General features: G+C 49.1%; 5 protein-coding genes across 5 annotated transcripts; 2 read left to right on the forward strand and 3 right to left on the reverse strand.

Annotated features, from left to right (window-relative positions):
• Positions 1-952: 952 nt before the first annotated feature.
• Aud_000288 (uncharacterized protein) lies at positions 953-1,651 on the forward strand (the record flags this gene model as incomplete). The annotated part of the gene is made up of 1 exon (XM_043285803.1): positions 953-1,651. The coding sequence occupies one exon, from the start codon at positions 953-955 to the stop codon at positions 1,649-1,651; it is 699 nt and encodes a 232-aa protein (XP_043141738.1).
• A 389-nt stretch (positions 1,652-2,040) lies between these two features.
• Positions 2,041-2,479, forward strand: Aud_000289 (uncharacterized protein; the record flags this gene model as incomplete). The annotated part of the gene is made up of 2 exons (XM_043285804.1): positions 2,041-2,211; positions 2,273-2,479. The coding sequence occupies 2 exons, from the start codon at positions 2,041-2,043 to the stop codon at positions 2,477-2,479; spliced, it is 378 nt and encodes a 125-aa protein (XP_043141739.1).
• Positions 2,480-3,135: 656 nt separating this feature from the next.
• Positions 3,136-4,371, reverse strand: Aud_000290 (Zn(II)2Cys6 transcription factor domain-containing protein; the record flags this gene model as incomplete). Its single annotated transcript, XM_043285805.1, has 1 exon — positions 3,136-4,371. One exon carries the CDS (start codon positions 4,369-4,371, stop codon positions 3,136-3,138), a length of 1,236 nt encoding a protein of 411 aa, XP_043141740.1.
• Positions 4,372-9,782: 5,411 nt separating this feature from the next.
• On the reverse strand, positions 9,783-10,465 carry Aud_000291 (uncharacterized protein; the record flags this gene model as incomplete). The annotated part of the gene is made up of 2 exons (XM_043285806.1): positions 9,783-10,194; positions 10,227-10,465. The coding sequence occupies 2 exons, from the start codon at positions 10,463-10,465 to the stop codon at positions 9,783-9,785; spliced, it is 651 nt and encodes a 216-aa protein (XP_043141741.1).
• Positions 10,466-11,620: 1,155 nt separating this feature from the next.
• Aud_000292 (putative toxin biosynthesis protein (GliH)) lies at positions 11,621-12,955 on the reverse strand (the record flags this gene model as incomplete). The annotated part of the gene is made up of 3 exons (XM_043285807.1): positions 11,621-11,736; positions 11,807-12,396; positions 12,453-12,955. 3 exons carry the CDS (start codon positions 12,953-12,955, stop codon positions 11,621-11,623), a joined length of 1,209 nt encoding a protein of 402 aa, XP_043141742.1.
• Between the last annotated feature and the right edge of the window lie 423 nt (positions 12,956-13,378).

Here is a 13,378-nt window from a genome sequence, read left to right on the forward strand (position 1 = left end):
CCGCATGGTACTTCTTTCCTATGTGCGTATTGGTACAGACCCCAACGGCGACAATGAGGATGTTTTGGAGAATTCTCGTCTTCTTGCATTCATACTTCATGTATCTAGGACAACTTGTGTTATTAGTAATGGCTTTAATTCAGTTCATATAACCTGCAGGACTTGGCCTTAGATATAGTGTAGGAGTTTAATGGCCAGTAAGTCCATGACAGAGGTCTGATTCTCTAACTACTGAAGAGCTAGGGATACTGCTTCCTCCAGAATGAACTACTAGGAGTGGCTGTGATGTAGCTATCATCTTCCCACTTTCCATTGCCTTCATTCATACTACCATTATAGACAAGTTCAGCCCAGTAGACCACCGAGACAGATGGCATACTGTAGTTGTAGAAGAATCGGACGCACAGCCACCAGAGTGAATCGGTCCCAACCCCATAAATCCAGGAGGAACGAACCAGCATCTGAAGTATCTGCTTGGTTTTTCTGGAAGTTTGGTTTTTTAGTATGTTCGTCAGATATTGAAGAGATAGCACTTGGCAGTATACATTTAGTTGTTAGATGCTAGAAACTATATACCATAAGCTTAATTCAATGAACGGTGTTCCTCCACATGCTACTCTTCTGAATATACTATGTATATTCAAGGCATAGTGAGCTATATACATACTCCTACGTTATTTAAGCAGGGATGTTCTACAGAGGCACACAAGCGAACATACTAGAACAGCATCCAACTAATTAGTCATGCATATTGCATAGTTAACTAGTTAACTAATGATGAACACTCTTCTTTCAACCAGTCATCGTTTGTTACCTCACCTTGAATTAATCCCGAGCCCTGATCATGCCCATCCTACCCGCGAACAAACCCCCGTAAGTCGATCTGATATTTGAACTCAACTTGTCTAGATCAAACGGGAAAGCTCACCATAGATTACCAGATCATTCCACAATGACCACAACAGCCACCAGCAACCCCAACCCCTGCCCCTGCCCCTGCCCATGCCCCTGCCCACCCCAAATCAAACACCTCTCCTCCACCCTCCCTATAGAAGGCCCCTTTGACTTCAGCTTCCTCACCACCATCACCCAGCCCCTCGCCGATCTCTGCAAATCAATCGAGGGCTGTAGAAACCCCTGCCACAGCTACAGCCACCTGAATGCCCCGCTCGTGGATCTCTCCGACGCGGTGCTCGCCCTCTGCCACGCAGCCTGCACAGCGTACGGCCTCCTCGACGATGAGCTCGGTTCCGGTTCCGGTTCCACCGCTACCGCTACCGCTACTGGTAATGGCACCGCTACTGCCACGCCTACTGCCAATGCAGGCTCCTCGTTGACATGTACCAAATCCCCCATGGCGCTGGGTAAACTCACCCTGCAGGCCGAGGAGGAGACCCTCCTCGTGCGACAGGTTGTCTACGCCGTGCTCACGAACTTGAGTGTCCTCTTGCGCGATGTGTATGTCCGTGCCAAGGAGGCGGCCGGGGGCAGTCCGGCGCCTGGTGCCGCATCCGGGGTCGGCGGGGTGGACTTTGGCTTGGGGATGGCTTCCGGGATGAGGCCGGGGCTGTACGGTCGGGAGGGGGACGGGCCTGTCAGTCGGTGTTTGTCGAGGGTGTTGGCGCTGCTGGGGAGATTGTTTTCTGAGTGAAGGATGAGGCAGGAAAACTGTGGTCGTGATGATTATTAATACAGTCGTTTATGGGATATTTGGGCTGTGTCTATGGCACGATATTCGCAGTGGGAGAGAGAGGGAGGGAGGGGGTGGAGGGGGGAGTGAAACTACCCGACATGAATATGGGGGGGGGCCTGGCCTCGGTGGGTTTTTCCAGTTTTAGCAACCATGCATGTTTGTTTTACTACCGTGGCGAACACCATCGCTTCGAAGATTCGCTCCCTCAGACAATGCAAATCGTTGATATGATTTACCTGATTGGAAAATGGGTATAAAGCTGAGAGACAGGATAGGATGTAAGTAGAGGCCAGAATTATGGCAGTACCAAGACTCGACTTCCAACACCAGGACTAAGACAGGTGCCTATGGACTCTCTTTACATCTACGGATATGCACCAGGAGTGTTACTCCCAGGAACCATAGCGCTCACCGTTGTCGTGGGCTATCTCGCGACGAAACTCCTGAGGATTGGAGCCCGGCCCAAGAATTTCCCTCCGGGCCCGGCCACGGAGCTGATATGGGGAAACCTCAAGCAGGTGCGTCCTTCTCTATTCATCTATATGCATGCCCGCGCGAGCCAAATCATTGCTGACCAAGCCGATCCGGGTTGACATGCTGTTCCCGCAGTACCAATGTACCAAATGGGCCAAGACTTACGGTCCCGTGTATACCGTCATGCTAGGCGATACGGCCCATGTGGTCGTGAGCGGCCTCCAGGAGGCACGCGGCATTTTCATCAAACAGGGCGCGAACTCCCAGGCCCGTCCGCCATCTCGCTTTCAGTTGTTAATGCGCGATGGGTAATTTTCTGGGCTGATGAACGGGGAAAAGTGGCACCACGCGCGTAAAATGTGGCAGACTGTCCTCAACGGGAGCGCAGCCAAGCAGTATCTGCCGTATCAGGAGCTGGAGACTCGTCAACTGCTATTCGATCTCCTCCAGGCGCCGAACGAATGGCGAGATCACATCGAGCGGTAGTAACAGTGTGGCCATGACCATGGTGAACGGTAGGAGAATCATCAGCTCAGCGGATGCGCGAGTGAAGGAGACCAACCAGCAATGGAAGGCAACCCCTGAGGGTATTGCCAGATTGATCGACAGGTGCAGGAAAATGAGCCAATGGTCCTGGCACAGGTCAACCCGTCAGTGTTTCATGACCAACTCGATGTTTTGCAGAGATAGAGGAAAACTGTACTTACAAGAAATCATGACGTTTCGAGACGCTCTTCCAATGAAAGACTGAGAAAGTGTAGGTAAACTGAGGTCGGAATATGTCGAATCGAGTGAAGACTAAAAGGACAAAAAAAGGAGAAGAAGGAGGAAGTAATATAGGGATTACTGCGCGCTCTTTTTGCATTGACGTAGACTAGAATATAACGGTCATGAATGCTGCATGGGTATCTCAATGTCATTTTTTACCTCGTTAGTGGGAAAAGGGACGCATCGGTTCGGCGAGCATGTCACTCCCACAGTTGAACCTGGCCACGAAGGTAGTCTAATCGCTGAAGAGACTCTGCAAGCACCAATTCGGCAGCACGGTAGATGCAGTCCCCGGGTCGCCTACTAGTGGTACGTCGCACATCCTGTACTTTGACGGCAAGCTTTTTCATCCGCATGAGGATTAGCTGCTTGAGGAAGTACTGTTTGGTATCCTCGTCTAGTTCAGTATTACCTACAACGAGTGGAATGTGACAGACATGCGTCCGATCGCCGGCACGGCTGCCAGTGGGGGGTAGTCCTGAAGTCCGCGCCCAGGAGCTGTATGTTCGCCGGCTGGAGCGCGCGCTTTCAGTGTCCAGCAGGGTCTTCTCCTCAATGATCCAGTCAAGCATCTGGATCACACGCTCCGTAATCACCGACATGAGGAGAACAGAGGAGCGATTACTGAGGCACGGGCTGCAGCCCAAAACCCGGTCGAGAAGACTGCGCACGTGGCGCTCCACCTGCAGGATCACGTCGATTGAGGGGCGAGTGGTCTCAGGAAGCGACTGGCGCAGGAACAACAGCTGTTGAAGAAGCATCGTATAACATTTCGCTCCGCAGTCCCCACACTCACTGCTTGTGTTCGAGGCGTCCATAGTGAGCGAGGGCAGCTGATCGATGCTGAGCGCATGCGCCGGATGTGGTAGAATGGGGATATTATAATCGGGCAAGAAAAGGGATAAATCGCCGAACGCATCGGACGAGGGAGGGGAGGCGGCGAGATAGCCTGTATGATGGGCGTCTGAGTTGATATCTCTGCAGGTCGGATGCTTGCTGAGTGGCGAGGCTGCTAGCAGGGCTTCAAACGATGATTGAAAGACGCTGTCGATGGGATTGATGTTGTCCGCAGTAATGTCACCGGTCAGCAAGCGTGGTTCATCACCGCGGACATCGGCCATGACGAGGTCCTGACCATTGCCAGTTGAGCTAGTAGGCTCTCTGATTATTGTCCCGTTTATGTCGCTCCCAGAATTAACGGTGGGAAATGCAATCCCGACGAAGGTCGGCTTCTTTCGCGGTCGTCCTGTGCGACGCTGCGGGCTGTAGACGCAGGGTTGGCGATGACGGAGGCAGCGATGGCATGAGGGCTTGTGTTGGCTGCACTTGACTTTGGCTTCCTGGCAGGAATCACAGGACTTGCGCAGACGCTCCCAGCTTGCAGTCACTTCAGCTTGTGCACCCGGTGGCGATGGGGGTGAATGAGTTGAAGGCATGATCGGGGAGTGATGAGCTTGGTCGACGGTGGTCGTTGAACTATCGATCATGCGATGATTGTCCAAGTAACTATAGAGAAGCAGATGGTAAATAATGACTAAGCAGACATTAGCACCAGTTGGCGGCTCTCAGCTAGGATGCCTGATAGCTGAGGCAGCATTCGTGCCATTGTCCCAAGGGCCGAAACTAACGCTACTTACTATAATACGTAGACAAGGAACGGCCTCTAGGACGAACAGTCGCGTGTGTATGCTTGGGGATGTTGTGCTACCTCTGCTACGGGCCAATTTAGAGATCCTAGCTATATAGTGCCTGGACCATCCTTTCTGATTCATGCCCGTGGGTTTACCAACGTTGATGCATACATATGAAGACAGATTTAAATTCGATCATGACCTGTTCAGTCCGGTCAATGGAGACAGAGCAGTCTATCGAATACTCAGGAATCCGGCATTCGAGAGGTCAGCAGTCGCTCATTTCCGGACATTTTCCATGACCTTCGACCCTGTTCAACTGCCTTGGATGCATGATAGTCCGGGCCATTCAGGTTTTTTTTACGCATAAGCGGCTGATATAGGCAAGTTGAGGTTTTGAACGTCCTGGCAGTACGCCTCATCCGTCAGTTACCTTGTAATGTTGTTTGCGCTCAGATAGCTTTGTATATCCGTTCGTTTCGTTTTTTCAATGACAGAGGGAGAGTCTACTATCATCCTTCGAACGAGTTCCAGACTTGAATACATTAGAACCAGCAGGCGGGTCTAGAGCCGCCGGAGGGCACAGTGGATAGAGGTATAGACCAGAGATAGATGTTTCTGCTTCTTTTGCTTCATGCAAGAATACGTAATAGCAATCCTCACGGGTTTCGCAAGGGTCGTCTCATTATCAAGTGTCGCAAGGGATTATCACTGCTTGGATGTCATTTTGGATGGCATCGGCACGATTGGTTCAACGTGTTGAGGTTTTGGTGATGGGCATCCTTGGCCAGCTTGCCTTCAGGTTCGATTCAATTCTCGGTCTTTCTGGGCTGTCTAGGCTTTCTGGGCACTCCTTTGCGGCGCATGGAAAGCATAGAGCATGTGCCTGTGATCTGGATTTAATCCTTATCTAGCATACGCGGCTTGCATGTGCATGGTCTCTTGACCTTGCATAATTGCACGTATAACATCATCTATTTCCTCGATTGGCAGGCATATTGTTGACTGGTTGTCAGGAGATAGGCTGGACGGGCCAGCCCTATGCAGATCGTTCTCTGCCGTTTCACTTTCTGGATACGTCTATCTGCCGTCATGCCATTGGTTGTATCCCTAAGCGCATCTTTTTTAACAAGGCCTCCGTAAGCACGCTTTAAACGGCTGAAACAACCAACATCTAGTGGTTGCAAGAGACGAGAAGAATGGGCAGGCATGCAGATAGCGATAATATCATTATCCTTGTAGGCTTTATCAAAGCCAGGCGTTAGATGACTTCCGTGGCCATCTAAGATGAGAAGACGATATCTTATCTCGGCGGTTCTATCAATATTGCGCCCATAACGGCCCTCTTCGTTACAGAATCCTCGTCTTGTTTTGACGTCAGGTTGGATGGGAATTTGATTCAGTCATTTTATGGTTCAGGGGTGGGGATGTGGCCCAGTCCCTGTCGTGGCCTGATAAGACCCTCCCATCGATCCTGCAAAAGCTGCGCTGCAGCGTGTTGTGGTGTCCTCGGAAGTGATAAGTGACGAGGAGGACAGTGATGACGATTTACCTCCTGCCGGGGTATTAGATATGCGGTGATGCAGACCAGAGCTCACCGGGGATTATGATTATCCGCATGCGGGAACTACAGAAACCGCTCAGTGAAGTAGTTTCCCCGTTGGCGTCCAAGTATCCATCTACAATGGATTATTACCTTTTCCTTCAAATCCTACTTTATTTTGCAATCTCCGGGTACATCTAAATGTCGTAGAAGCACTAGCTACCCTACCGTATGCAATAGCCTTCGTACAAGCGGGTCACCCAGCCTTTACCATCCTGGTGCAATTTATCCTCTGTCAGCATCAAACAACTACATGGATCAAGTGCTAATTGCTTCTATATAATATGGTTTTCTTGCTCCATTCCACAAACCCCCTCGCCGTCGCTTTTTGCTGGTCCTGATGGAGTTATGGTAAGACTTTGCTTGGCGAGATGTTCTATGCTTGATTTGATTCGTCTTGTTCTAAACTACTGGCCAGAAACTAGTATAATTGGCTTTACCACTGTGTTGAATGCAACCTAAGAAAAAGCTAGTGGGTTAGACTTGGGCATTAGCTCAGAGAAGCTAGGCCACCTATGCTGCAAAAATGGTCAGCAGAGAGTAAGCATAAATCATGCTCATTCCCAAATTTTTGTTCAAGGAGCTCTGATAGCTTTATGTCCAGGTCAGCTTGCACAGAATGCGGTCCATGTACGCTCTGTCATTATTAGTCCCCCTGGCCTGTTTCAAGCTCAGTCTGGCGGAATTTGTCCTAGTAAGTGCATCACGCATAGCTTCCATAACAGCATTTGATGATGCTCATACCAAGCAGACCATGCCATGGGTGGGCTTTGCATACTCTGGGAACTACTGGCAGGATTATGAGGGGCGCGTGATAAGTGAAGTATGTCTATTGGCGCCATGGACTGTCATATTTCTGATCACCACTCAAGAACGGGGACACGGTGACGTACGCAATCAATTGCCCTCCAGCAAGTGACGAAACAGCCTGTATTAGGTTTCATCCAGATGCGACATTTATCGCTGCTCCCAGCTGTAGGCCTTCGATGTACCCAGTCAACGGACATGACTGACCAGATCACGCAGCTTACGGCTTCATCATGAGCAACTATTGGGAGTAAGTCCTATCGTGCAAATAATGCTGCTACGGCGCTGATGGTTCTAGCTATACAAGCACCGGGTGCACCTTTACTGGCTCTCCCACACCCACCACCGCCACTTGCTCGTATAGCCAGTCATATCACATTCGCTCTCACACTGTGACTCGTGATGGGACATATGTTCTTCCTGGAACAGAGGTTAGGGAAATACTGTCTGCTACCTTGACTGTGGCGGGGACGGGTCATTTCCCAACTGGCACCGCTGCGACTGCTACGGCAGCTACAACGAACAAAACGACGGGTTCTACTACTGGTGCGACAGTAGCAGGTACCTCTGCCACGAGCACAAAAGCCTCTGGGAATGTTGCAAGCAGGACAGTAGCGCCGATGATGCTGGTGGGTGCGGTGGTGGCTGGTATGGTGGCGCAAGCATAATTTCGTTCTCCCTGCCCTTCTCCCCAGAGAGAGAGCCGTTGTAAGTGAATAGCCTGCATATTATTGCTTAAATTAGCCGGCTTAGGCTATCGTCTCAAAGTGTGGAACGGGAACTGGCTAGGCTGGCGTATATACCCAGGGTCCTGCTGCCCTGTGGGAAGCCAAGCCGTTCCTCAGGGAGACCGCACAGAAGGCTTACGACCTGAATCGGCCAAGACAGACAAACGGAAAGTTGTTTCCAACTAGGTGGTGGACGTGCCCACATGCAACAGACAACCTGTGGCGGAATGAATGTACAAAACAGCCAAAACAAATTTCCTACTGTCATCTGCTTGTATTACCTATGGCCCCTATTCCAGAAGGATGCAATCATAGAATGAGATAGACCGTTAAGCTATCATTCTTGTATACTAGGGATGATGATATACTAGCTGCCCCAGCTCTAGGCCTGGGTTACCCAACCAAAATCGGCGTATTGCATGAAGAAAAGAGCGTGCGGCAGTTCCGTTATGCGGACTGGATGGCCTTCACCAAGGAAGTTGGTTTGTCCTGTGTCATTGGTATTGCAACTCGTCCGTAATATCTTCTAAAAACTTGTCGTCCCACTCCTTCACTTTCTCCAGATACTTGTAATACGACAGCAGGTGCAAGAAACACACCGTCATACCTTTGGCCATGCCCTCTTTCTTATGATCTAAAATGCAACCATCACATTTCACAGGCCCATTTTCGTCGATTAGCCTGTCGTTGCATATGCTTTTCATCATCGAGAAACTAGGCAAATTTTGACTCAGGCATTGAGTCAAAGCCCCTCTGCAGTAACCTCTGTTTGCTGGGAATTTCTTGCACCCACACCTACTGGACTCACATAGCTGTTATTCATAGTCCTTCGTTTCATACTCATGGCATTCCCTCGTGCAAAATATGCCATAATAGATTCCACTCTGGCCCTCTTTACTTTGCCATCCATCACCACATGCGCCAACGCTATTGGCGTCCTTAGTGACTGAGCATTTTCCTATGATAACATCACACTAGTGCTCTAAGCGCCTCCACAGTGTTGGTTTCTGAGGCATGTCTGAGATAGGACTATGGTGGCAGACAGCGCCAGCACCTAATTTATAGCATGTTATTGCGGGGCCAGCTTGAGCATCCACTATACAGGAATATATTATCATGGTAAAAGAGGACGCCCGAGTTAATGATGATGATGTTATCACTTAAGCTGAGAATTAATTCAGCCAGTTCCTGGTCTGAATAAACTATGGATAAACATGTAATGTAATCTCCACTATATAAGCTGCGTATTAGAACCTCTGCTGTGGATATAAAGGTGTACGGAGTAGCTAAAAAAGCACAGCTAGCCTTATATTAAAGGGCTGATATTTGATGTGGGAGCAGCAGACATAAAACTAGCAATAATAAGGATAAGACAGCGAGAGTTGATAAATATCTAGATAATGGTATTAGACTGTCGGAACATTCTCACTTTTATAGGGTATGTCTATGCTAAGGGTCCCTTTTCTGGGGTTGAGTGCTGAAACCCCTTTATACCTCCTATCATACCTCACTCTTTATACCCATTTTTAACATTACCTTTGAGTTTATACTGCTTCCCTAGCCGTTGGCAGTACCCTGCATCCTATTTATTAGTCTATTACAAAAGGAATGCTATCAGTAACCTTACTTAGGCGTGCTATAGACCCCTCAGGTATTATAATTTAAAAGTGACCTTTCATTAGAACATTAGGAGATTTTAATCTTAAGAATATATATAGAGCAGAGGCTTTTAACAGCTTCTACTAGCTACTATTAGATAATAAGGCTAACCTATCTTTCAAAAAGTCTAATATCTTTAAAGGACCCTACCTATTCTTTATAAGTTTAGTAGAACTATGTAAAGAATAAGTATGCCCTATATAGTGGCCTAACATACATTTTTAAATCCCTGATTAAAGAAAATATCTAAATTAGTCTAGTTTTCTATATCTCTAAATTTCCTTACCCATAATTAACCTAAATACCTCATAGTAAGCGAGCCAGCACCCAGCCAGTGGATGACAGTGGTTTGGACAGTCATAGAGAATGTAAGATGGGCAGCGTGGAGACAAAGAAGATTAGATACTACCTAGGTATTTTCAGTATAGACTAGCATAGCTTAGGCCGGCCGCAACATAAGGTGCTGAGTCGGGGACACCAGTAAAGAGAGTCTCAAGCGGGATGTGCTCCCCCAGCCATTGCAGTAACGTGAAGACGATGGGGGCGAAACGGTACAATGCGATCGCCCGCTGTTTTCGTGCGACGCTGCAGGGGATAAACGCGGGGAATAAGAAAGTGAAAGGCAGGAGTGAGCCCAGAAGGGCGCTGACCAGCAAGGCTGCAGAGACCCGGGAATTGTCCACCGGACTTAGAGTGTCGAAACCGTGGCTCTCGGACTCAAACAGGAGGTAGAGAGGATAGACGAAGGCGGCACCGTAGAATTGATTGAAGATATTCCATGTCGTAGGGACTCTGTGGGCAGTGGTAGCGGTCGCAAACTTCGTCAGCCGGCTAGAGACTCGTTAGACAGTCCGCAGGCTTACATCAAGAATAGACTAGATGAGGCAGAAGATCGGCTGCTGACAAGCATACAGAGTGCAGTGGCCTGCATCGTCGAATGGATGTCCACCAGCAGCAAGCGGTGCACCGGGTCCGACCCATCCAATAGCCCATTATAGAAAATCACAGCGGGCACGAGTTTTTTATCCAGACTGGAGAAGGGTGTAAACCGACGGAGCAACGGGGTGCCGTCTGCAAATCGGCTGGTTCTCTTGACTTCCATTATGGCCGCCGTTGCATGGCGAAGTGGGACTGACCAGAGACAATGATATCCCAACCACGCTAGCCCGCCGTAGTAGCCAGCAGAAATGAGTGATCGCCAAACAGACAAGCCGTGGAGGAGGCGAAGGAGCGTCATCCTGGCACGGAGAAGCAATAGCGTCTCACTATATAGTTTTGGAGACTGAACAAAATCCAAGCGACAAGAAAATCGCAGGATAGAAGCAGAGCAGAAACCAGGACGTTAAATCAGGATTCCTCGCCATGGGGACGCCAGTTAATATGCTTGATTTGAATCCTTGGTCAGAATACCGGTCAGTTGCTGGCTGCGTGACAACAAATACTGTCCGGTTTTTAAGCAAGATGTTGTTTACCAAGCAGGCACAGATAGTTACTACATAGAACAATAGAAATTGCCTCAGTCCACCGGTGCAAGCATGCAATGTCGGCGTCACAAGGAAGACTCGGGTTGTTTTACCTGGCAGGGCTAGATATTACTCCCCGAGGATCAGCAACGACGTACTTTTGGCTAAGCGAATATCGTTTGTATTATGTCAGGGATTGTTTTTATTTGTAACTTTACTACTATTTCGCATGCTCGGTGGTCTGGTGAGAATGTCTGGCTGTAAGGAAGATACGTAATATGAAGGCCAGGCCTGCTCTCGAGTTTATATTCCCTCCGCTAGTCAACTGGTCAGAAGCAAGATAATCCTTAATCAGCCATGATTGCGTTGGTAATTCTAAGTATTGATTTTCATCGTAGGACATACAGAGTATCATGTCTTCTCAATTCCTAGTACAGCTACATGAAGAAAGTTTCTGCTGGTTTTCGTCAGAGATAAGGAACCAGCGCAGGCATTACGTAGCATTACGAATACTTGAAGAGCAATATTCAACTCTACTGGACTCATTGGCTTATTGACTAGGATCAGAGTGCTCTACAGCGTCGAACTGTAAACCGTCTGAAGCGCCTTTTTATGGTAGGCCTTACTAGACCCTTCATTCACCTCGATTGCTCGATATCGGTTTCCAAACCCCAGGAGACACAACAATGTTTAAAACTCGGCAACTCTAACGTACATTTACTAGAGGATGTGGAAACTCTCGTGAAACTACACAGAACATAGCTATCGATGCTTGCGTGGCATTGGAAAAGGATTTAGGCTGCGCACACACCTACAAACCCCCCAATGTCCGACACATAACCAACAGGTAGGGCGTAAATCAAGGTCATCCAGTATGCCGTCCAGATATATCCTAGGCCTCTGACAAAACCTGTTGCGGGAGCCACTTAGCAATATGGTCGAAAATAACCAAAAAGAGACGCAACCAGGAGAAAACTCACCGTTATCTTGCACCCCAGCTTTCCTGCCATAGTGTTTGATCAGATCCTCCAGGGTAATTATGGCAGCGTACGCTGGCATCTGCCAAAACATGCCCCAGCCATAGCGCAAAGATGGAATTAACAGTGGACACGCGTAATGCTGGACTCCGGATACCAAGAATCCCACGTACAGCTTCGTATACTTATAGACCAGAGTCCCTTTCTCCGCACCCAGGGCTCTAGCCACCACCTCGCCAGCCCTTGTGAACATGTGCCGGAACACCTGATGCCAGACTCTCCCCCAGAAATTCCGAACAGTGAATAGGTCGACCGGGCTGCCGAAGAGGCCTGGCCAGCGATCCGGCGTGGACAGATACAGTCCGACGAAGAGCAGGGAAGCCTTGCGATATTCGCTGTCCAGCATGAGGCTGTCTCGAACCAATTGAGCCCCAACGAGTAGATGTCGGTGTAGTATGGGCAATGCGCGAAAATCCACACTTGCCACGTTTGCGTGGTGAGCCGGCCAGAACGCGCAGAATGCGTACTTGCGCACCACGTCGGAGATGTACTGGTTCAGAAGGATTCTACCTGCGTTTGCAATCAAGAAATCCCTACCAAGCTCTATCAGAAGCTGCACTTTGAAAAACACTCCCGGAAACAGACATACCACCGAGATTGAGTCTGCTCCGCGCCTCGTCGGAGATGCTGGTCAGCGAAATTCCAACCCTGGCCGCGCCAACAGGACCACAACTCCACGCTCCATTTGACTTTATTCAGGAACTCTGATCCGTGTAGGATTCCTCCGTCCGCGCTGGTGCTGCCAAGCTTCGTCGCTGTTTTGCTGTTCTGGTAGTAGTCGATTTCGGGAGTTCCAGTCAGGAACATTAGCATCCAGCGCACCGTGATTGAGATCATGAAGATCGCATCCATGAAAAAAGCTGGACCGGATACCCAGTGGGTGAGCACATACAGCCATAGACTGGTGAAGGCTGTCATTCCGACGATGACCCGCGTGGAACCTGGGGAAGGAATGGTGGTGAGGATGGCGACGGCCATGAAAGTCGGCGTCAATAATTTGGTGGCCCAGAAGGGCATCTCCTCGCGCGAAGAATATGCATCTTCCAGGATCAGGAGAGTGATCTCCAGGTTGCGAATCAAGTTGTCAACCATGATAGCTGGTCAGTCGTACAGTCTCGGAGCACTACCTGCTCTCAGGTGACCAAGAGAGTGGGAGAAGAATTTGACAAAGAGAAGGAATTCCTCGTCTATGATCATGTTGACCGAGTTCTATCAATTGAATAAAATGGAAGTCGAGAATGACCTGACTTCGTGGAGTGACCATCACCAGACAGACATTTGAGGGCAAGGAAAACAGCCCGATCTCGGGGGGTTCTTAGTCAGCACTCATCGGGACGTTTTGGTCTCTCTTGCTGCTGAGAACAAAGGAGCAGGAGACAGGAAACAAATGTCCTTAATAATCATCAAAGTAGTCAATCCATAAAATCAAGGGGGGAACCAAGAAATGGTGGATCCCATCTCATGCTTGCTGTGTTGTTCCTTCTAAGCAGCCTTCCTATATAAGCACCCTTTTTA

This window comes from Aspergillus udagawae (genome assembly GCF_001078395.1).
Source record: "Aspergillus udagawae IFM 46973 DNA, scaffold_1, whole genome shotgun sequence".
NCBI lineage: Eukaryota > Fungi > Ascomycota > Eurotiomycetes > Eurotiales > Aspergillaceae > Aspergillus > Aspergillus udagawae.